The sequence below is a fragment of the Cherax quadricarinatus genome, unplaced genomic scaffold (genome assembly GCF_038502225.1).
Source record: "Cherax quadricarinatus isolate ZL_2023a unplaced genomic scaffold, ASM3850222v1 Contig43, whole genome shotgun sequence".
Classification (NCBI taxonomy): Eukaryota; Metazoa; Arthropoda; class Malacostraca; order Decapoda; family Parastacidae; genus Cherax; species Cherax quadricarinatus.
In genome coordinates this window covers 369,138-393,897 of record NW_027195069.1, presented here as the reverse complement: position 1 = coordinate 393,897, position 24,760 = coordinate 369,138, and the positions used below count along the sequence as shown (strand labels likewise).

Here is a 24,760-nt window from a genome sequence, read left to right as displayed (position 1 = left end):
AGACTAACTGTGTTATAACAGACTGTACCTGTGTTATAACAGACTGTACCTGTGTTATAAGAGGCTGTACCTGTGTTATAACAGAGTGTACCTGTGCTATAAGAGGCTGTACCTGTGTTATAACAGACTGTACCTGTGTTATAATAGACTAACTGTGTTATATCAGACTGTACCTGTGTTATAACAGACTGTACCTGTGTTATAACAGACTGTACCTGTGTTATAACAGACTGTACCTGTGTTATAAGAGGCTGTACCTGTGTTATAACAGACTGTACCTCTGTTTTAAAAGGCTGTACCTGTGTTATAACAGACTGTACTTGTGTTATAACAGACTGTACCTGTGTTATAAGAGGCTGTACCTGTGTTATAACAGACTGTACCTGTGTTATAACAGGCTGTACCTGTGTTATAACAGACTGTACCTGTGTTATAACAGACTGTACCTGTGTTATAACAGACTGTACCTATGTTATAACAGACTGTACCTGTGTTATAACAGGCTGTGCCTGTGTTATAACAGCCGTACCTGTGTTATAACAGGCTGTACCTGTGTTATAACAGACTGTACCGGTGTTATAACAGACTGTACCTGTGTTATAACAGACTGTACCTATGTTATAACAGACTGTACCTATGTTATAACAGACTGTACCTGTGTTATAACAGCCTGTACCTGTGTTATAACAGGCTGTACCTGTGTTATAACAGACTGTACATGTGTTATAACAGGCTGTACCTGTGTTATATGAGGCTGTGCCTGTGTAATAAGAGGTTGTACCTGTGTTATAAGAGGCTGTACCTGTGTTATAACAGGCTGTACCTGTGTTATAATAGACTGTACTTGTGTTATAACAGGCTGTACCTGTGTTACAAGAGGTTGTGCCTGTGCTATAAGAGGCTGTACCTGTGTTATAAGAGGCTGTACCTGTGTTATAACAGGCTGTACCTGTGTTATAAGAGGTTGTACCTGTGTTATAAGATACTGTACCTGTGTTATGTGAGGCTGTACCTCTGTTATATATTTATTTATTTATTTATTTATTTATTTATTTCCAATTTTAGCATACATACAGAGGTACAAAAAAAATACAGATAAGAGCAGTATGCCAAAGCCACTTATACTATGCATAGCATTACGGGCTGGCTTAAAATTAACTTAAGATTAACTAAGCAATGATTATTATTATTATTATTATAATCAAAAAGAAGCGCTAAGCCACAAGGACTATACAGCGCTGCTACTAAGCAATGATGAAATCAGTGATAAAACATTAATGTAAACAGATTACTATAAAGCACAAGTGAGTATTACAAAGACAGGTCATATGGTTGCATTCAGTTAGGTAGCGATTCTGTTAGGTAGTGTATTTAAAAAATAATAAAGTTAGATTGGGTTTTAGGTTTAACATTTATGTGATATAATTGTGAGAAACATTTAAGATATACAATTTATAATGTTCAGTTATTCAGTATTTATTTGGTTTTGGGTGAGTAAGTGATCTTTGAGAAGAGACTTGAATTTATAAACAGGTAGTGTTTCTTTTATATTTACAGGTAATGAATTCCAGATTTTAGGGCCTTTTATGTGCATTGAGTTTTTGCATAGCGTGAGATGGACACGAGGAACATCAAAGAGTGATCTGTGCCTTGTGTTTTGGTCATGTGTTCTGTTGAGGTTGGCAAGGAGATGTTTGAGGGGAGGGTTAATATCAGAGTTGAGTGTTCTATGTATGTAATAGGTGCAGTAATAAGTATGGATGTTTTGTATGGTGAGTAGGTTTAGTGTATTGAATATTGGTGGAGTGTGCTGCCTGTAGTGAGAATTTGTTATCATTCTAACTGCAGCCTTTTGTTGGGTAATTAGTGGTCTGAGATGGTTAATTGTTGTTGAGCCCCATGCACAAATTCCATAGGTGAGATAGGGGTAAATAAGAGAGTGATATAGGGCCAGGAGGGCTGACTGTGGAACATAGTACCGTATCTTCGATAGTATGCCTACAGTCTTGGAAATTTTCTTAGAAATTTGATGTATATGTGTATGAAATTTGAGTCTATTATCAAGGTGGATTCCTAAGAATTTTCCCTCTGTTAGTTTTGTGATAGGTGATCCATTTATCATTATGTTAAGAGGGACATCTGTAGCTCTGTTACCAAACTGAATGAAGTAGGTTTTGTCAATGTTTAGTGTAAGTTTGTTAGTCCTCATCCATAATAGACTGTACCTGTGTTATATGAGGCTGTACCTGTGTCATAGCAGGCTGTACCTGTGTTATAGGAGGCTGTACCTGTGTTATAGCAGATTGTACGTGTGGTATAACAGACTGTACCTGTGTTATACCAGACTGTACCTGTGTTATGACAGACTGTACCTGTGTTATAACAGACTGTACCTGTGTTATAACAGGCTGTAACTGTGTTATAAGAGGTTGTACGTGCATTATAAGAGGCTGTACCCGCGTTATAAGAGGCTGTACCTGTGTTATATGAGGCTGTACCTGTGTCATAGCAGGCTGTACCTGTGTTATATGAGGCTGTACCTGTGTTTTAACAAGCTGTACCTGTGTTATGTGAGGCTGTACCTGTGTTATAAGAGGCTGTACCTTTGTTATATGAGGTTTTACCTGTGTTATAACAGGCTGTACCTGTGTTATATGAGGCTGCACCTGCGTTATAACAGGCTGTACCTGTGTTATATGAGGCTGTACCTGTGTTATATGAGGCTGTACCTGTGTTATATGAGGCTGTACCTGTGTTATAACAGGCTGTACCTGTGTTATATGAGGCTGTTCCTGTGTTATATGAGGCTGTACCTGTGTTATATGAGGCTGTACCTGTGTTATATGAGGCGGTACTTGTGTTATATGAGGCTGTACCTGTGTTATATGAGGCTGTACCTGTGTTATATGAGGCTGTACCTGTGTTATAAGATGCTGTACCTGTGTTATAACAGGCTGTACCTGTGTTATAAGAGGTTGTACCTGTGTTATATGATGCTGTACCTGTCTTATATGAGGCTGTACCTGTGTTATATTAGGCTGTACCTGTGTTATAACAGGCTGTACCTGTGTTATAGGAGGTTGCACCTGTGTTATAAGAGGTTGTACCTGTGTTATGTAAGGCTGTACCTGTGTTATAACAGGCTGTACCTGTGTTATAACAGGCTGTACCTGTGTTATATGAGGCTGTACCTGTGTTATATTAGGCTGTACCTGTGTTATATGAGGCTGTACCTGTGTTATAAGATGCTGTACCTGTGTTATAACAGGCTGTACCTGTGCTATGACAGACTGTACCTGTGTTATAACAGACTGTACCTGTGGTTTAACAGACAGTACCTGTGTTATGACAGACTGTACCTGTGTTATAACAGACTGTACCTGTGTTATAACAGACTGTACCTGTGTTATAAGATGATGTACCTGTGTTATGACAGAATGTACCTGTGTTATGACAGACTGTACCTGTGTTATAACAGACTGTACCTGTGTTATGACAGACTGTACCTGTGTTATGACAGACTGTACCTGTGTTATAACAGACTGTACCTGTGTTATAACAGACTGTAGCTGTGTTATAAGAGGCTGTAGCTGTGTTATAAGAGGTTGTACCTGTGTTATAACAAGCTGTGCCTGTGTTATATGAGGCTGTACCTGTGTTATAACAAGCTGTACCTGTGTTATATGAGGCTGTACCTATGTTATATGAGGCTTTACCTGTGTTATAATAGGCTGTACCTGTGTTATAATGTTATAACAGGCTTTACCTGTGTTATAAGAGGCTGTACCTGTGTTATAAGAGGTTGTACCTGTGTTATAGCAAGCTGTACCTGTGTTATATGAGGCTGTACCTGTGTTATAAGAGGCTGTACCTGCGTTATAAGAGGCTGTACCTGTGTTATAAAAGGCTGTACCTGTGTTATATGAGGCTGTACCTGTGTTATAAGAGGCTGTACCTGCGTTATATGAGGCTGCACCTGTGTTATAAGAGGCTGTACCTGCGTTTTATGAGGCTGTACCTGCGTTATAAGAGGCTGTACCTGTGTTATAAGAGGCTGTACCTGTGTTATAACAGGCTGTACCTGTGTTACATGAGGCTGTACCTGTGTTATATGAGGCTGCACCTGTGTTATAAGAGGCTGTACCTGCGTTATAAGAGGCTGTACCTGTGTTATAAGAGGCTGTACCTGTGTTATATGAGGCTGTACCTGTGTTATAACAAGCTGTACCTGTGTTATATAAGGCTGTACCTGTGTTATAACAAGCTGTACCTGTGTTATATGAGGCTTCACCTGTGTTATAATAGGCTGTACCTGTGTTATAATGTTATAACAGACTGTACCTGTGCTATAAGATTCTGTACCTGTGTTATAACAGGCTGTACCTGTGTTATAACACAGGCTGTACCTGTGTTATAACAGACTGTACCTGTGTTTTAAGAGGCTGTACCTGTGTTATAAGAGGCTGTACCTGTGTTATAACAGACTGTACCTGTGTTATAAGAGGCTGTACCTGTGTTATAACAGGCTGTACCTGTGTTATATGAGGCTGTACCTGCGTTTTAAGAGGCTGTACCTGTGTTTTAAGAAGCTGTACCTGTGTTATATTAGGCTGTACCTGTGTTATAAGAGGCTGTACCTGTGTTACAACAGGCTGTACCTGTGTTATATGAGGCTATACCTGTGTTATAAGAGGCTGTACATGTGTTATATGAGGCTGTACCTGTGTTATATGAGGCTGTACCTGTGTTATAAGAGGCTGTACCTGTGTTATATCAGGCTGTACCTGTGTTATAAGATATCGTACCTGTGTTATAACAGGTGGTACCTGTGTTATAACAGGCGGTACCTACGTTGTAAGATACTGTACCTGTGTTATAACAGGCGGTACCTGTGTTATATCAGGCTGTACCTCTGTTATATGAGGCTGTACCTGTGTTATATTAGGCTGTACCTGTGTTATAAGAGGCTGTACCTGTGTTATAAGCGGCTGTACATGTGTTATATGAGGCTGTACCTGTGTTATAAGAGGCTGTACCTGTGTTATATGAGGCTGTACCTGTGTTATGAGGCTGTACCTGTGTTATAAGAGGCTGTACATGTGTTATAACAGGCTGTACCTGTGTTATTAGATATTGTACCTGTGTTATAACAGGTGGTACCTGTGTTATAACAGGCGGTACCTACGTTATAAGATACTGTACCTGTGTTATAACAGGCGGTACCTGTGTTATAGCAGGCTGTACCTCTGTTATATGAGGCTGTACCTGTGTTATATTAGGCTGTACCTGTGTTATAAGAGGCTGTACCTGTGTTATAAGCGGCTGTACCTGTGTTATATGAGGCTGTACCTGTGTTAAAACAGGCTGTAGCTGTGTTATATGAGGCATTACCTGTGTTATAAGAGGCAGTACCTGTGTTATAGCAGGCTGTACCTGTGTTATATGAGGCTGTTCCTGTGTTATAACAGGCTGTACCTGTGTTATATGAGGCATTACCTGTGTTATAACAGGCGGTACCTGTGTTATAACAGGCTGTACCTGTGTTATATGAGGCTGTTCCTTTGTTATATTATTCTGTACCTGTATTATAAGAGGCTGTACCTGTGTTATAAGAGGCTGTACCTGTGTTATATGAGGCATTACCTGTGTTATAACAGGCTGTACCTTTGTTATAAGAGGCTGTACCTGTGTTATAAGAGGCTGTAGCTGTATTATATGAGGCTGTACCTGTATTATAACAGGCTGTACCTGTGTTATATTAGGCTGTAACTGTGTTATAAGAGGCTGTACCTGTGTTATAACAGGCTGTACCTGTGTTATATGAGGCTGTACCTGTATTATAGCAGGTTGTACTTGTGTTATATGAGGCTGTACCTGTGTTATAACAGGTTGTACCTGTGTTATATGAGGCTGTACCTGTGTTATAACCGGCTGTACCTGTGTTATATGAGGCTGTACCTGTATTATAACAGGCTGTACCTGTGTTATATTAGGCTGTAACTGTGTTATAAGAGGCTGTACCTGTGTTTTATTAGGCTGTACCTGTGTTATATGAGGCTGTACCTGTTATATGAGGCTGTACCTGTATTACAACAGGCTGTACCTGTGTTATATTAGGCTCTAACTGTGTTATAAGAGGCTGTACCTGTGTTATAACAGACTGTACCTGTGTTATATGAGGCTGTACCTGTGTTATAACAGGTTGTACCTGTGTTATATGAGGCTGTACCTCTGTTTTGAGAGGTTTTACCTGTGTCTTGAAAGGATGTACCTGTGCTTTAAACTGCTGTACCTGTGTTACAAGTGGATCTAGTTTGCTCGGTGACATCAGAGATTACTCTAGTGTACAAGATATAAAACCTAACTTGCTAGATGTGTACATGTCTTGATACACTCAGGATTGTGTACATGTTTTGTACACTCAGGATTGTGTACATGTCTTTGTACACTCAGGATTGTGTACATGTTTTGGTACACTTAGGATTGTGTGCACCCAGAAGTGTACATATTTATTCCGAGAGACTGATTAAACACAAGTGACGTGCAGTCTTAAATGACACGGTGTAACCGATAGACTTTTAACCTAAATGAGCCTACCTGGGCGAACACTAGTGATGGTGTCTGAGAAACCTGTTGTGAGAGTCACAGACGTATCAGATGATGTACCTGTTGCAGAGACAGTGTCAGTAGCACCGATGGTGGAGCGTTTGGCTATACTTCTAGAAGTGTTTTCCTGGTGGGTGAAAATAGAGAATTGTCAACAGCTTAATATGATAAGAGTTTTGAAGAACACACACACACACACACACACACACAGAAACACACACACACACACACACACACACACACACACACACACACACACACACACACACACACACACACACACACAGGGGCCAGGGAAAAGACGAGGAGCATACTAAGATCAAATAACATAAGAACATAAGAACATAAGAAAGGAGGAACACTGCAGAAGGCCTGCTAGCCTATACTAGGCAGGTCCTTTACAATTCATCCCACTAACAAAACATTTGCCCAACCCAGTTTTCAATGCCACCCAAGAAATAAGCTCTGATGTGAAAGTCCCACTCAAATCCAACCCCTCCCACTCATGTACTTATCCAACCTAAATTAGAAACTACCCAAAGTCCCAGCCTCAATAACCCAACTAGGTAGACTGTTCCACTCATCAACTACCCTATTTCCAAACCAATACTTTCCTATGTCCTTTCTAAATCTAAACTTATCTAATTTAAATCCATTACTGCGGGTTCTCTCTTGGAGAGACATCCTCAAGACCTTATTAATATCCCCTTTATTAATACCTATCTTCCACTTATACACTTCGATCAGGTCTCCCCTCATTCTTCGTCTGAGAAGTGAATGTAACTTAAGAGTCTTCAATCTTTCTTCATAAGGAAGATTTCTAATGCTATGTATTAATTTAGTCATCCTACGCTGAATGTTTTCTAACGAATTTATGTCCATTTTGTAATACGGAGACCAGAACTGAGCTGCATAATCTAGGTGAGGCCTTACTAATGATGTATAAAGCTGCAGTATGACCTCTGGACTTCTGTTGCTTACACTTCTTGATATAAATCCCAGTAATCTATTTGCCTTATTACGTACGCTTAGGCATTGCTGTCTTGGTTTAAGGTTGCTGCTCACCATAACCCCCAAGTCCTTTTCGCAATCTGTATGGCTAAGTTCTACATCATTTAACTTATAAGTACTAGGGTTATGGGCACTCCCAAGCTTCAGAACCTTGCATTTATCTACATTGAACTGCATCTGCCACTTTTCTGACCAAGAATAGAGTTTGTTTAAATCCTCCTGAAGTTCCATAACATCTACGTTTGAATCAATTATCCTGCCTATCTTTGTGTCATCGGCGAATTTGCTCATATCACTAGTAATTCCCTCATCAAGATCATTGATATATATTATAAACAACAACGGGCCCAAGACTGATCCCTGTGGAACGCCACTTGTTACAGATCCCCACTCGGATTTAACCCCATTTATGGACACTCTCTGCTTCCTGTCAGTGAGCCATGACTCGATCCACGAGAGCACTTTTCCCCCAATGCCATGAGCTGCCACTTTCTTTAACAGTCTATGGTGCGGAACTCTATCAAAAGCCTTACTAAAATCTAAGTAAATAATATAAAATTCTTTATCGTGGTCAACAGCCTCAAAAGCTTTACTGAAGAAAGTTAATAAATTAGTTAGACAAGACCGGCCTCTTGTGAATCCATGCTGAGTATCATTAATCAAGCTATGCTTATCGAGATGACTTCTTATAATCTCAGCTATAATTGACTCTAGTCAATGAAGGTATGTTATATGCAGAGCCTCTAACAGCCAACTGCAGTAGCAAGGAACAGCTGATCATGAAATACAGTTCACTGAGAATAGAAGTTTCAGATAGGACAGGGACTGAAGGCAGGAACGTTTCAATGGAAGGAAACAAAACACCTCAGAGGAAGCAAATGGAGACTTAGTGGGAGGAGGAAAGGGAGAGGTCAGTTTTTGTCTACGGGCTCCAAGAAGCCAAGGGGGACAACTTCGAGGAAATAAAACAGGAGGAGGAAAAAATGATTGAAGGCATCATGAAAACAATAGGTGAGGGCGATATGACCCAGGTGACAAATTTTCGGAGAATTGGGTGGTTTGCGAGTGGAAGGATACGGCCTGTCAAAGTAATTTTCAAGGAAGAATCAGTTCGAGCCAGGATCCTGCAAGAGAAAGCAAGACTGAGGGACAAACAGGGGTACCAGAGAGTATACCTCGATCGCGACAGAACACAAGAAAAAAGGACTACACTGAAAGAGAGGGTACAGAGACGCAAGGAGGAACGAGAGGCAATGATGACGATGAGAAGGACCCAGACACAGGAGGAAGGGCAAACACGCCCCGCAGAATCTCCCACCGAAAGACTCCAACCACGACAATCCCAATGTTCCCTCCGCCACCAACCCCCACATCACATACCTCACCCTAACAGCTGTCCCTTATGGGCATTCTGACCCCACCCCCATCATCACAAACCCCACCTACACCACAGCCCCATATAGGCCCCCACCAAGGCTCTCGCTCCCTCAACCCCAATATTCTTGCAGGACCACAGTGATAGAAAAGAAGCTGAAAGTTTGGTACACAAACGAGGACGGAATAACGAATAAGCATGAGGAGTGGAACGAAAGAATCAGTGAGAAATCCCCAGACATCATAGCAGTCACAGAAACAAAACTCGCTGAGACAATAACAGACACCGGGATATCAGATCCTGAGGAAAGATAGGAGTAGAGGGGAAGGAGTGGTTGCACTGCTCATAAAAAACCAATGGGGATTTGAGGAAATGGAAGGCATGGACGTGATTGGAGAAAGAGGCTACATAGTAGGTACAATTCAGTCTGGAGAACATAAAGTAGTCATTGGAGTGATGTATAACCCACCACACAACTGCAGGAGGCCAAGAGAGGAGTACGAAGAAAACAACAGGGCGATGGTGGACACACTGGCTGAGGTGGCAAGAAGGGCTCACTCGAGCAGAGCAAAGCTACTGGTAATGGGCGATTTCAACCACAGGGAGATCGACTGGGAAAACCTGGAGCCACATGGGGGTCCCGAAACGTGGAGAGCCAAGATGATGGATGTGGTACTTGAAAACCTCATGCATCAACATGTCAGGGACACTACCAGAGAGAGAGGGGAGGATGAGCCAGCAAGACTGGATCTTGTGTTCACTCTGAGCAGTTCAGACATTGAGGACATCACTTATGAGAGGCCCCTTGGAGCTAGCGATCACGTGGTTCTGAGTTTTGATTATATAGTAGAGTTACAAGTGGAGAAGGTAACAGGAATTGAATGGGAAAAGCCAAACTATAAAAGGGGGGACTACACAGGTATGAGGAACTTCCTGCAGGAGGTTCAGTGGGACAGAGAATTGGTAGGAAAATCAGTAAACGAGATGATGGAATATGTAGCAACAAAGTGCAAGGAGGCAGAAGAAAGGTTTGTTCCCAAGGGAAACAGAAATAATAGGAAGACCAAAGCGAGTCCTTGGTTTACCCAAAGGTGTAGGGAGGCAAAAACTAAGTGCACCAGAGAATGGAAAAGGTACAGGAGGCAAAGGACTCAGGAAAATAAGGAGATTAGTAGAATAGCCAGAAACGAGTACGCACAGATAAGGAGGGAGGCCCAGCGACAGTACAAAAACGACATAGCATCGAAAGTCAAATCTGACCCGAAACTGCTGTATAGCCACATTAGGAGGAAGACAACAGTCAAAGACCAGGTGATAAGGCTGAGGAAAGAAGGTGGAGAACCCACAAGAAACGATCAAGAGGTATGTGAGGAGCTCAACATGAGATTCAAGGAAGTATTTACAGTGGAGACAGGAAGGTCTCTGGGGGAACAGACCAGATGGGGACACCAGCAAGGAATATACCAACAAGTGTTGGACGACATACATACAGATGAGGAGGAGGTGAAGAAACTGCTAAGAGACCTTGATACCTCAAAGGCAATGGGACCGGACAACATCTTCACGTGGGTCCTTAGAGAGGGAGAGGGCATGCTGTGCATGCCACTTACCACAATCTTCAACACGTCCCTGGAAACTGGGCAACTACCTGAGGTATGGAAGACGGCAAATGTAGTTCCCATTTTTAAAAAAAGGAGACAGAAAAGAGGCACTAAACTATAGAGCTGTGTCAATGACGTGTATAGTATGCAAAGTTATGGAGAAGATTGTCAGGAGGAGAATGGTGGAAATCCTGGAACGGAACAAGAGTATAAACGCAAACCAGCACGGATTCATGGAAGGCAAATTCTGTGTCACAAACCTTCTGGAGTTTTATGATAAAATAACAGAAGTAAGACACGAGAGAGAGGGGTGGGTTGATTGCACCTTCTTGGACTGCAAGAAGGCCTTTGACACAGTTCCTCACAAGAGATTAGTGCAGAAGCTAGAGCATCAGGCGCGTATAACAGGAAGGGCACTGCAATGGATCAGAGAATACCTGACAGGGAGGCAACAACGAGTCATGGTACGTAATGATGTATCACAGTGGGCACCTGTGACGAGCGGGGTCCCACAGGGGTCGGTCCTAGGACCAGTGCTATTTTTGGTATATGTGAACGACATGATGGAAGGGTTAGACTCAGAAGTGTCCCTGTTCGCAGATGATGTGAAGTTAATGAGGAGAATTAAATCAGATGAGGACCGGCTTCTCTGGCTTCTCGAATTTAATCCCGCCAAATGCAAATTCATGAAGATAGGGAAAGGGCACAGAAGACCGCAGACAGAGTATAGGCTAGCAATTACTGGGAGCGCTTGAGGTTCCTGAACCTGTATTCCCTGGAACGCAGGCGGGAGAGATACATGATTATATACACCTGGAAAATCCTAGAGGGACTAGTACCGAACTTGCACACGAAAATCACTCACTACGAAAGCAAAAGACTTGGCAGACGATGCAACATCCCCCCAATGAAAAGCAGGGGTGTCACTAGCACGTTAAGAGACCATACAATAAGTGTCAGGGGCCCGAGACTGTTCAACTGCCTCCCAGCATACATAAGGGGGATTACCAACAGACCCCTGGCAGTCTTCAAGCTGGCACTGGACAAGCACCTAAAGTCGGTTCCTGATCAGCCGGGCTGTGGCTCGTACGTTGGTTTGCGTGCAGCCAGCAGTAACAGCCTGGTTGATCAGGCTCTGATCCACCAGGAGGCCTGGTCACAGACCGGGCCGCGGGGGCGTTGACCCCCGGAACTCTCTCCAGGTAAACTCCAGGTAGGTGGCCAAAGACTGCAAACCTCGCTCAAGGAGAAAGATCTTGGGGTGAGTATAACACCGAGCATGTCTCCGGAAGCACACATCAACCAGATACCTACTGCAGCATATGGGCGCCTGACAAACTTGAGAACAGCGTTCCGATACCTTAGTAAGGAATCGTTCAAGACACTGTACACCGTGTACGTCAGGCCCACACTGGAGTATGCAGCACCTGTTTGGAACCCACACTTGATAAAGTACGTCAAGAAACTAGAGAAAGTGCAAAGGTTTGCGACAAGGTTAGTTCCAGAGCTAAGGGAACTGTCCTATGAAAAAAAGGTTAAGGGAAATCGGCCTGACGATACTGGAGGACAGGAGGGTCAGGAGAGACATGATAGCGACATATAAAATACTGCGCGGAATAGACAAGGTGGAGAAAGACAGGATGTTCCAGGGAAGGGACACAGAAACAAGAGGCCACAATTGGAAGTTGAAGACACAGATGAGTCAGAGAGATATTGGGAAGTATTTCTTCAGTCATAGAGTTGTCAGGCAGTGAAATAGCCTAGAAAGTGACGTAGTGGAGGCGGGAACCATACATAGTTTTAAGGTGAGGTATGATAAAGCTCATGGAGCAGGGAGAGAGAGGACCCAGTAGCAACAAGTGAAGAGGCGGGGCCAGGAGCTAAGACTCGACCCCTGCAACCACAAATAGGTGAGTACAAGTAGGTGAGTACATACACACACACACACACACACATACACACACACACCTACAACAGGCCTAGTGTCTAATCGACATGTGCCTAGGACAAAATGGTAACTAACACACACATACACACATACACACACACACACACACACACACACACACACACACACACACACACACGTGGGTCCGTGGGGTGAAGACGTGGGTAACAAGGCTCCGAGATCCTTAGCGTTGAAAGACGCGTAATATCAGCTAGAAGTAATCAGTGGTAGTGGAACGTCAGTGAACAATACTACGAGTGATAATTAAAGTTATTAGTTAAAGAAAGTGAGAGGAAAGCTGAAATCATAATATTTCAAAGCGCAAACCGTTGGGGGTCTTAGGCGCTGTTGCCACATTGGCAGCGGTAGGCCTGATGAAGTGACGTCACGACAAGTTGTGTGCCATTATACATATGAAGTGAAGTGTATATAATGTGAAGTGTATACTACCATCAGTGAAGAGTGAAGTGAGGAAGCGGAATATATGGTTATAATCATCACGGGTGAAGGATCTCCAAAAATAGGGATTTAAGGCCTACGTACGACTACGTCATCAGCAGCTGGCAACTGTCAACCGCAAGTTTATTCGCCTAGTTGTGGTTTGCATGTTGACGGCCCTGGCTGGCCTTGTATACTGTTTGATACTGGTCACTCACTCCTGCAAGCTACTACCAGAATTAGAATAGAAATAGCATAGACATAGAGAATATAGTGTTGACGAGTGTGAGAAGGTAGGTGGGACAAGCTTTTAAGGGCAACATGGTAAGACGGTGCTAGGGGGTCCCAGGAGGGTTGTGTCAGGTCACAAGAAGTTGCGGCCAGTCATTACACCGCACAAGACTCTCACACACACACACACACACACACACACACACACTCACACACACACACACGCACACACGCACACAGGCAGTGTTACTACCGGTAGTTATTAGCAGTAAGAATACTTAGGAAGCTAGGAAGTCCTCTCTCAATGTGAACAAGGAAAATGATAATAACCAGCAACAATTAACACGTAAATCCAGAAAGGGCAATAAGTGGAGAGAGTAGCATAATTGGGAAAGATAAATGAGACTAAATTTGTGCCTACACGACGGACCTCTCAACCCCCCCCCTAACCCTCCCTCCCTCACACACAAGCACACACACACAAGGGTAGACACTCACACACACACACATACACACACATACACACATACACACACACACATACATACACACATACGTAAACACACAAACACACACACACACATACACATACACATACACACACACACACACGCACACACACACACACACACACACACACACACACACACACACACACACACACACACACACACACACACATTCACACACACACATTCACACACACACACATACACACACACACACACACACACACACACACACACACACACACACACACACACACACACACACACACACACACACACACACCCTCCGCCACTTGACACCTTAGCCTTAGCCACCTACCCCTCCCCCAAACCACCTAACCCCTCCCCAAACCGTCTAACCCCCGCCCAACAACCTCCCTCCCTCCAATAACCATCCTCTCCCTCCCCCATAACCATCCATCCCCTCTCTCCCCCAAACCATCTAACTCCCTCCCCCAAACCATCTAACTCCCTCCCCCAACTATCTCTGCCCCTCCAATAACCATCCTCCCCCTCCCCCACAACCATCCATCCCCTCTCCTAACCGTCTATTCCCCTCCCCCTAACCAGGATGAGGACAAGGGGCTCCAAGGACGAATCTGAGAGGGAGGAATGGGAGATAGAGCTCAAAAAAAGGGAGGAAGACTGGGGAAGGAGACTAGATGAGCTGGAAAGGAAGATGGAAGAGAGGTTAGCAGCAGAATGCAGAAGGTGGAAGCAACAGGCCACAGCAGCAGAAATCAAGATAGAGAGATTAGAAGAGGAGCTGAGACATCTGAAACAGCACAGAGACAAAGATATTACAGAAGTAGCATCGGCAATGGCTACATCGAACACAGACAACAGGTCCGAAGGAAGCATGGAAACTAAACTGTATGCAGAGGTCCTGTCAAACCCACATGGGGCCAAAACAAAGACAGGGAGCACTCTAGGACAGAAAGAGAGGTTGGAAGACATTGATGGAACTAGGACATGTGCAAGGACCTTACCAGATACCTGTGGGGGCCAGGAGCAAGTGAGCAGGAAGGATAAACCAAGAAGCATAGGGGCCATAACGAGGGAAGGGACTGAAGGAAGGAACACTCCACGGGAAGGAACTAAAACACATCAGAGGATGCAATGGGAGTCACAGTGGGAGGTGGAAAGGGAGAGATCCGTGTTTGTCTATGGGCTAGACGAAGCTAAAGGGGAAACTTATGATGAAAGAAAGCAGGAGGAGAAAAAAGCGATTGAAGACATCATGAAGGTGATAGGCGAGGGGGACATGACCCAGGTGGCAAATTTTCGGAGAATTGGGTGGTTCACAAAGAAAAGGAATCGGCCTCTCAAAGTAATTTTCAAGGCAGAATCAACCCGAACCATGATCCTGCAGGAGAAAGCACGGCTGAGAGGCAAGCAGGAGTTCCGGAGTGTGTACCTCGACCGAGACAGAACACAGGACGAAAGGAAGACAATGAAAGAGAGAGTTCAAAAACGAAAGGAGAAATGGGAGGAAATGAAAAAGGAGAGCAGAATAACCCAGGATCAAATGGAAGGACAAGCGCACCCCCCAGAAACACCTGCAGAAGGACTCCAGCCACGACACCCCCAAGGCAACTGAACATTCCAAACCAACCATCACACACCGATCCCTCTGTTTCCACCCCCCGCACCACAGTTACAGTATTAGAACAGAAGTTGAAGGTTTGGTACACAAATGCAGATGGATTAACGAATAAACATGAGGAATGGCAAGAAAGAATCAATGAGAAGTCCCCAGACATCATAGCAGTTACAGAAACAAAACTCATGGAGACAATAACAGATGCAATCTTCCCACAAGGATACCAGATCATGAGGAAAGATAGAAGGGGTAGGGGGGGAGGTGGGGTTGCTCTGCTCGTAAAAAACAGATGGAAATTCGAGAAAATGGAAGGAATAGATGAGACAGGAGAAAGAGACTACATAGCAGGTACACTTCAGTCTGGGGAACACAAAGTGGTCATTGCAGTGATGTATAATCCACCACAGAACTGCAGGAGGCCAAGAGAGGAATATGAAGAGAGCAACAGAGCAATGGTGGACACACTTGCTGAGGTGGCAAGAAGAGCTCACTCCAGCAGAGCAAAGTTGCTGGTTATGGGGGATTTCAACCACAGGGAGATTGACTGGGAAAACCTGGAGCCACATGGGGGTCCCGAAACATGGAGAGCCAGGATGTTGGACGTGGTGCTGGAAAACCTCATGCACCAACATGTTAAGGACACTACCAGAGTGAGAGGGGAGGATGAACCAGCAAGATTGGACCTTGTGTTCACCCTGGGCAGCTCAGACATTGAGGATATCAAGTATGAGAGTCCCCTAGGAGCTAGCGACCACGTGGTTCTGTGCTTTGAATACATAGTAGAGCTGCAAGTGGAGAGAATAACAGGAGTAGAATGGGAAAAGCCTGACTATAAAAGAGGGGACTACATAGGGTTGAAGAACTTCATGCGGGAGGTCCAGTGGGACAGAGAACTGGCAGGAAAGCCAGTAAATGAAATGATGGAATATGTAGCAACAAAATGCAAGGAGGCAGTGGAAAGGTTCATTCCCAAGGGCAACAGTAACAACGGGAAGACCAGAACAAGCCCCTGGTTTACCCGACGGTGTAAGGAGGCAAAAACAAAGTGCAATAGAGAATGGAAAAAGTACAGAAGGCAGAGAACACACGAAAATAGGGAGATCAGTCGCAGAGCCAGGAATGAGTACGCACAGGTAAGGAGGGAGGCCCAGCGACAGTATGAAAATGACATAGCATCGAGAATCAAGACTGACCCGAAACTGTTGTATAGCCACATCAGGAGGAAGACAACAGTCAAAGACCAGGTGATCAGATTAAGGACAGAAGGTGGAGAACTCACAAGAAATGATCAGGAGGTATGTGAGGAGCTGAACAGGAGATTTAAGGAAGTTTTTACAGTAGAGACAGGAAGGGCTGTGGGAAGACAGCACAGAAGGGAACATCAAGAGGGAATATACCAACAAGTGTTGGATGACATACGAACAACTGAGGAGGAGGTGAAGAAGCTCTTAAGTGACCTTGACACCTCAAAGGCGATGGGACCGGACAACATCTCCCCATGGGTCCTTAGAGAAGGAGCAGAGATGCTGTGTGTGCCTCTAACCACAATCTTCAACACATCCCTTGAAACTGGGCAACTACCTGAGAAATGGAAGACAGCTAATGTAGTCCCCATATTTAAGAAAGGAAACAGAAACGAGGCACTAAACTACAGACCTGTGTCTCTGACATGTATTGTGTGCAAAGTCATGGAGAAGATTATCAGGAGGAGAGTGGTCGAACACCTGGAAAGGAACAAGATTATAAATGAAAACCAGCATGGGTTCATGGAAGGCAAATCTTGTATCACAAACCTCCTGGAGTTTTATGACAAGGTAACAGAAGTAAGACACGAGAGAGAGGGTTGGGTAGATTGCGTTTTCCTAGACTGCAGGAAGGCCTTTGACACAGTTCCCCACAAGAGATTAGTGCAGAAGCTGGAGGATCAGGCACACATAAAAGGAAGGGCACTGCAATGGATAAGGGAATACCTGACAGGGAGGCAGCAACGAGTCATGGTACGTGAAGAGGTATCACAGTGGGCGCCTGTTACGAGCGGGGTCCCACAGGGGTCAGTTCTAGGACCAGTGCTATTTTTGATATATGTGAACGACATGATGGAAGGAATAGACTCTGAAGTGTCCCTGTTCGCAGATGACGTGAAGTTGATGAGAAGAATTAAATCGGACGAGGATGAGGCAGGACTGCAAAGAGACCTGGAGAGGCTGGACATGTGGTCCAGTAACTGGCTCCTCGAATTCAATCCAGCCAAATGCAAAGTCATGAAGATTGGGGAGGGGCAAAGAAGACCGCAGACAGAATATAGGCTAGGTGGACAAAGACTACAGACCTCACTCAGGGAGAAAGACCTTGGGGTGACCATAACACCGAGTACATCACCGGAGGCACACATCAACCAAATAACCGCTGCAGCATACGGGCGCCTGGCAAACCTGAGAATAGCGTTCCGATACCTCAATAAGGAATCGTTCAAGACACTGTACACTGTGTATGTTAGGCCCATACTGGAGTATGCAGCACCAGTCTGGAACCCACACCTGGTCAAGCACGTCAAGAAGTTAGAGAAAGTACAAAGGTTTGCAACAAGGCTAGTCCCAGAGCTCAAGGGAATGTCGTACGAGGAAAGGTTAAGGGAAATCGGACTGACGACACTGGAGGACAGAAGGGTCAGGGGAGACATGATAACGACATACAAGATACTGCGGGGAATAGATAAGGTGGACAGAGATAGGATGTTCCAGAGAGGGGACACAGGGACAAGGGGTCACAACTGGAAGCTGAAGACTCAGACGAGTCACAGGGACGTTAGGAAGTATTTCTTCAGTCATAGAGTTGTCAGCAAGTGGAATAGCCTAGCAAGTGAAGTAGTGGAGGCAGGAACCATACATAGTTTTAAGAAGAGGTATGACAAAGCTCAGGAAGCAGAGAGAGAGAGGATCCAGTAGCGATCAGTGAAGAGGCGGGGCCAGGAGCTGAGTCTCGACCCCTGCAACCACAATTAGGTGAGTACAATTAGGTGAGTACATACGCACACACACACACACACCCACACACACACACACGCACACACACTCACACACATACACGCATACACACATGCTCACACACACACACACACACACACACACACACACACACACACACACACACACACACACACACACACACACACTCACACACACACACACACACACACACACACACACATATACACACACACACACACACGCACACACACACACACACACACACACACACACACACACACACACACACACACACACACACATACGCACGCACACACACACACACGCACACACAGGTGAAGAAGCTCTTAAGTGACCTTGACACCTCAAAGGCGATGGGACCGGACAACATCTCCCCATGGGTCCTTAGAGAAGGAGCAGAGATGCTGTGCGTGCCTCTAACCACAATCTTCAACACATCCCTTGAAACTGGGCAACCACCTGAGAAATGGAAGACAGCTAATGTAGTCCCCATATTTAAGAAAGGAAACAGAAACGAGGCACTAAACTACAGACCTGTGTCTCTGACACGTATTGTGTGCAAAGTCATGGAGAAGATTATCAGGAGGAGAGTGGTCGAACACCTGGAAAGGAACAAGATTATAAATGAAAACCAGGATGGGTTCATGGAAGGCAAATCTTGCATCACAAACCTCTTGGAGTTTTATGACAAGGTAACAGAAGTAAGACACGAGAGAGAGGGGTGGGTAGATTGCGTTTTCCTAGACTGCAGGAAGGCCTTTGACAGTTCCCCACAAGAGATTAGTGCAGAAGCTGGAAGATCAGGCGGACGTAAAAGGGAGGGCACTGCAATGGATAAGGGAATACCTGACAGGGAGGCAGCAACGAGTCATGGAACGTGAAGAGGTATCACAGTGGGCGCCTGTTACGAGCGGGGTCCCACAGGGGTCAGTTCTAGCACCAGTGCTATTTTTGATATATGTGAACGACATGATGGAAGGAATAGACTCTGAAGTGTCCCTGTTTGCAGATAACGTGAAGTTGATGAGAAGAATTAAATCGGACGAGGATGAGGCAGGACTGCAAAGAGACCTGGACAGGCTGGACATGTGGTCCAGCAACTGGCTTCTCGAATTCAATCCAGCCAAATGCAAAGTCATGAAGATTGGGGAGGGGCAAAGAAGACCGCAGACAGAGTATAGGCTAGGTGGACAAAGACTACAGACCTCACTCAGGGAGAAAGACCTTGGGGTGACCATAACACCGAGCACATCACCGGAGGCACACATCAACCAAATAACCGCTGCAGCATACGGGCGCCTGGCAAACCTGAGAATAGCGTTCCGATACCTTAATAAGGAATCGTTCAAGACACTGTACACTGTGTATGTTAGGCCCATACTGGAGTATGCAGCACCAGTCTGGAACCCACACCTGGTCAAGCACGTCAAGAAGTTAGAGAAAGTACAAAGGTTTCCAACAAGGCTAGTCCCAGAGCTCAAGGGAATGTCGTACGAGGAAAGGTTAAGGGAAATCGGACTGACGACACTGGAGGACAGAAGGGTCAGGGGAGACATGATAACGACTTACAAGATACTGCGGGGAATAGACAAGGTGGACAGAGATAGGATGTTCCAGAGAGGGGACACAGGGACAAGGGGTCACAACTGGAAGCTGAAGACTCAGACGAGTCACAGGGACGTTAGGAAGTATTTCTTCAGTCATAGAGTTGTCAGGAAGTGGAATAGCCTAGCAAGTGAAGTAGTGGAGGCAGGAACCATACATAGTTTTAAGAAGAGGTATGACAAAGCTCAGGAAGCAGAGAGAGAGAGGATCTAGTAGCGATCAGTGAAGAGGCGGGGCCAGGAGCTGAGTATCGACCCCTGCAACGACAATTAGGTGAGTACAATTAGGTGAGTACACACACACACGAGAGAGAGGGGTGGGTAGATTGCGTTTTCCTAGACTGCAGGAAGGCCTTTGACACAGTTCCCCACAAGAGATTAGTGCAGAAGCTGGAGGATCAGGCGCATGTAAAAGGGAGGGCACTGCAATGGATAAGGGAATACCTGACAGGGAGGCAGCAACGAGTCATGGTACGTGAAGAGGTATCACAGTGGGCGCCTGTTACGAGCGGGGTCCCACAGGGGTCAGTTCTAGGACCAGTGCTATTTTTGATATATGTGAACGACATGATGGAAGGAATAGACTCTGAAGTGTCCCTGTTCGCAGATGACGTGAAGTTGATGAGAAGAATTAAATCGGACGAGGATGAGGCTGGACTGCAAAGAGACCTGGACAGGCTGGACATGTGGTCCAGTAACTGGCTTCTCGAATTAAATCCAGCCAAATGCAAAGTCATGAAGATTGGGGAGGGGCAAAGAAGACCGCAGACAGAGTATAGGCTAGGTGGACAAAGACTACAGACCTCACTCAGGAAGAAAGACCTTGGGGTGACCATAACACCGAGCACATCACCGGAGGCACACATCAACCAAATAACCGCTGCAGCATACGGGCGCCTGGCAAACCTGAGAATAGCGTTCCGATACCTTAATAAGGAATCGTTCAAGACACTGTACACTGTGTACGGTAGGCCCATACTGGAGTATGCAGCACCAGTCTGGAACCCACACCTGGTCAAGCACGTCAAGAAGTTAGAGAAAGTACAAAGGTTTCCAACAAGGCTAGTCCCAGAGCTCAAGGGAATGTCGTACGAGGAAAGGTTAAGGGAAATCGGACTGACGACACTGGAGGACAGAAGGGTCAGGGGAGACATGATAACGATTTACAAGATAATGCGGGGAATAGACAAGGTGGACAGAGATAGGATGTTCCAGAGAGGGGACACAGGGACAAGGGGTCACAACTGGAAGCTGAAGACTCAGACGAGTCACAGGGACGTTAGGAAGTATTTCTTCAGTCATAGAGTTGTCAGGAAGTGGAATAGCCTAGCAAGTGAAGTAGTGGAGGCAGGAACCATACATAGTTTTAAGAAGAGGTATGACAAAGCTCAGGAAGCAGAGAGAGAGAGGATCCAGTAGCGATCAGTGAAGAGGCGGGGCCAGGAGCTGAGTATCGACCCCTGCAACGACAATTAGGTGAGTACAATTAGGTGAGTACACACACACACGAGAGAGAGGGGTGGGTAGATTGCGTTTTCCTAGACTGCAGGAAGGCCTTTGACACAGTTCCCCACAAGAGATTAGTGCAGAAGCTGGAGGATCAGGCGCATGTAAAAGGGAGGGCACTGCAATGGATAAGGGAATACCTGACAGGGAGGCAGCAACGAGTCATGGTACGTGAAGAGGTATCACAGTGGGCGCCTGTTACGAGCGGGGTCCCACAGGGGTCAGTTCTAGGACCAGTGCTATTTTTGATATATGTGAACGACATGATGGAAGGAATAGACTCTGAAGTGTCCCTGTTCGCAGATGACGTGAAGTTGATGAGAAGAATTAAATCGGACGAGGATGAGGCTGGACTGCAAAGAGACCTGGACAGGCTGGACATGTGGTCCAGTAACTGGCTTCTCGAATTCAATCCAGCCAAATGCAAAGTCATGAAGATTGGGGAGGGGCAAAGAAGACCGCAGACAGAGTATAGGCTAGGTGGACAAAGACTACAGACCTCACTCAGGGAGAAAGACCTTGGGGTGACCATAACACCGAGCACATCACCGGAGGCACACATCAACCAAATAACTGCTGCAGCATACGGGCGCCTGGCAAACCTGAGAATAGCGTTCCGATACCTTAATAAGGAATCGTTCAAGACACTGTACACTGTGTATGTTAGGCCCATACTGGAGTATGCAGCACCAGTCTGGAACCCACACCTGGTCAAGCACGTCAGGAAGTTAGAGAAAGTACAAAGGTTTGCAACAAGGCTAGTCCCAGAGCTCAAGGGAATGTCGTACGAGGAAAGGTTAAGGGAAATCTGACTGACGACACTGGAGGACAGAAGGGTCAGGGGAGACATGATAACGACATACAAGATACTGCGGGGAATAGACATGGTGGACAGAGATAGGATGTTCCAGAGAGGGGACACAGGGACAAGGGGTCACAACTGGAAGCTGAAGACTCAGACGAGTCACAGGGACGTTAGGAAGTGTTTCTTCAGTCATAGAGTTGTCAGGAAGTGGAATAGCCTAGCAAGTGAAGTAGTGGAGGCAGGAACCATACATAGTTTTAAGAAGAGGTATGACAAAGCTCAGGAAGCAGAGAGAGGACCCAGTAGCGATCAGTGAAGAGGCGGGGCCAGGAGCTGAGTCTCGACCCCTGCAACCACAATTAGGTGAGTACACACACACACACACACACATACACACACACATACATACACGCACACACATACACACACTCACACACACACACACTCACACACACACACACACACACACACACACACACACACACACACACACACACACACACACAAACACACACACTTACACACACACACATACACACACACACATACACACACACACACACATACACACACACACACACACACACACACACACACACACACACACACACACACACACACACACACATACACACACACACACACACACACATACACACACATACACACACACACATACACACACACACACACACACACACACACACACACACACAATCGTTGCAACTAAGAACTAACAATATGTTGTTAAACACTACACTGTTAAACTGGGTACTGATGGTATGTTTACTAACTTGTTTAGTGGTAGATGTGGTATCCATGGTAAATGTGGTATCCCTGGTAAATGTGGTATCCCTGGTAAATGTGGTATCCATGGTAGGTGTGGTATCCATGGTAAATGTGGTATCCAAGGTAAATGTGGTATCCAAGGTAGATGTGGTATGCATGGCAAATGTAGTATCCCTGGTAGATGTGGTATCCCTGATGGATGTTTTATCCCTGGTAGATATGGCATCCATGGTAGATGGGGCAACCCTGGTAGATGTGGTATCGCTGGTAGATGTAGAACTGATAGTATGTCTACTAACTTGTTCAGTTGTAGATGTGATATCCCTGGTAGTTGTGGTATCCATGGTAGACGTGGTTTCCCTGGTTGATGTCGCATTCATGGTAGGTGGGGCATTCCTGATAGTTGTTGTATCCCTGATAGATGTGGTATTCTTGGAAAGGGTGGCATCCCTGGTAGATGTTGTATCCCTGGTGGATGTGGTATCCCTGGTAGATGTGGTATCCCTGGTAGGTGTGACATTCCTGTTAGGTCTGGCACTGATAGTAAGTCTACTAACTTGTTCAGTGGTAGATGTGGTATCCCTGGTAGATGTGGCATCCCTGGTAGATGTGGTATCCCTGTTAGATGTGGCACTGAGAGTAAATCTACTAACTTGTTCAGTGGTAGATGTGGTATCCCTGGAAGAGGTGGCATGCCTGGTAGATGTGGCATCCCTTTTAGATGTGGTATCCCTGTTAGATGTTGCACTGATAGTAAGTCCACTAACTTGTTCAGTGGTAGATGTGATATCCCTGGTAGAGGTGGCATCCCTGGTAGATGTGGCATCCCTGGTAGATGTGGTATCCCTGTCAGATGTGGCACTGATAGTAAGTCTACTAACTTGTTCAGTGGTAGATGTGGTATCCCTGGTAGATGTGGCATCCCTGGTAGATGTGGTATCCCTGTTAGATGTGGCACTGAGAGTAAGTATACTAACTTGTTCAGTGGTAGATGTGGTATCCCTGGTAGATGTGGCATCCCTGGTAGATGTGGCATCCCTGGTAGATGTGGCATCCCTGGTAGATGTGGCATCCCTGGTAGATGTGGCATCCCTGGTAGATATGGTAGTCATGGTAGGAGAGTTGCCTGGTACACTGCTTACTGGAGTAGTTATGGTTTCTAAGCTGACCTGTGCTGCTGTAGGCTGGACCACCTTAGTGAGGAGCAGCAGCTGCAGCAGCAGCAGGTTGCCGCAGCCAGCCACAGTAGACCTGGGATCAAGAAACACATATCACCACAGTAACTACACTAGGCAGGTGGTCCCTCAACAAGCAAACACCCACTATAACTTTAACTTTCATATTGTTACTGAGATCTTTCCGTGGCATATTAAAACTAAGAGATTTGTGATCACTTGTTCAGTGACTCCAAGATTACTTATCAGAGATTTCTAGGCCGCCAGAACCAAGTAAGTTACCTCTGTCAAATTTTGTTTTGTTCAGGTATAGTTTACAATACCGACAAGATGAAATTGAGACACATGTGCAACATCTGGGTATCTTTATTGTAGACGTTTCGCCATCCAGTGGCTTTATCAATACAGATTCCAGGACATAACTTGAAGACAGGGGAACTATGTACAGAAGATGAGGTAATCAGTCCCTCAACCTAGCAGTAGGTGCGAAGAGCACCGTAGTCGTGGAGATTCTGTACATAGTTCTACTGTCTTCCAGTTATGTCCTGGAA

At 45.3% G+C, this 24,760-nt stretch overlaps 1 protein-coding gene across 1 annotated transcript in view; it reads right to left on the bottom strand.

Moving 5' to 3' along the window:
* Positions 1–24,760, bottom strand: part of LOC128692268 (mucin-22-like) — a 136,241-nt gene that overhangs the window by 82,589 nt on the left and 28,892 nt on the right. Inside the window, exons 2-3 of the mRNA XM_070079918.1 lie at positions 24,012–24,285; positions 6,598–6,733 (exon numbers count right to left, since the gene is read on the bottom strand). Coding sequence (XP_069936019.1) covers positions 6,598–6,733; positions 24,012–24,285 — 410 coding nt within the window. The remainder of the gene's footprint in view (positions 1–6,597; positions 6,734–24,011; positions 24,286–24,760) is intronic.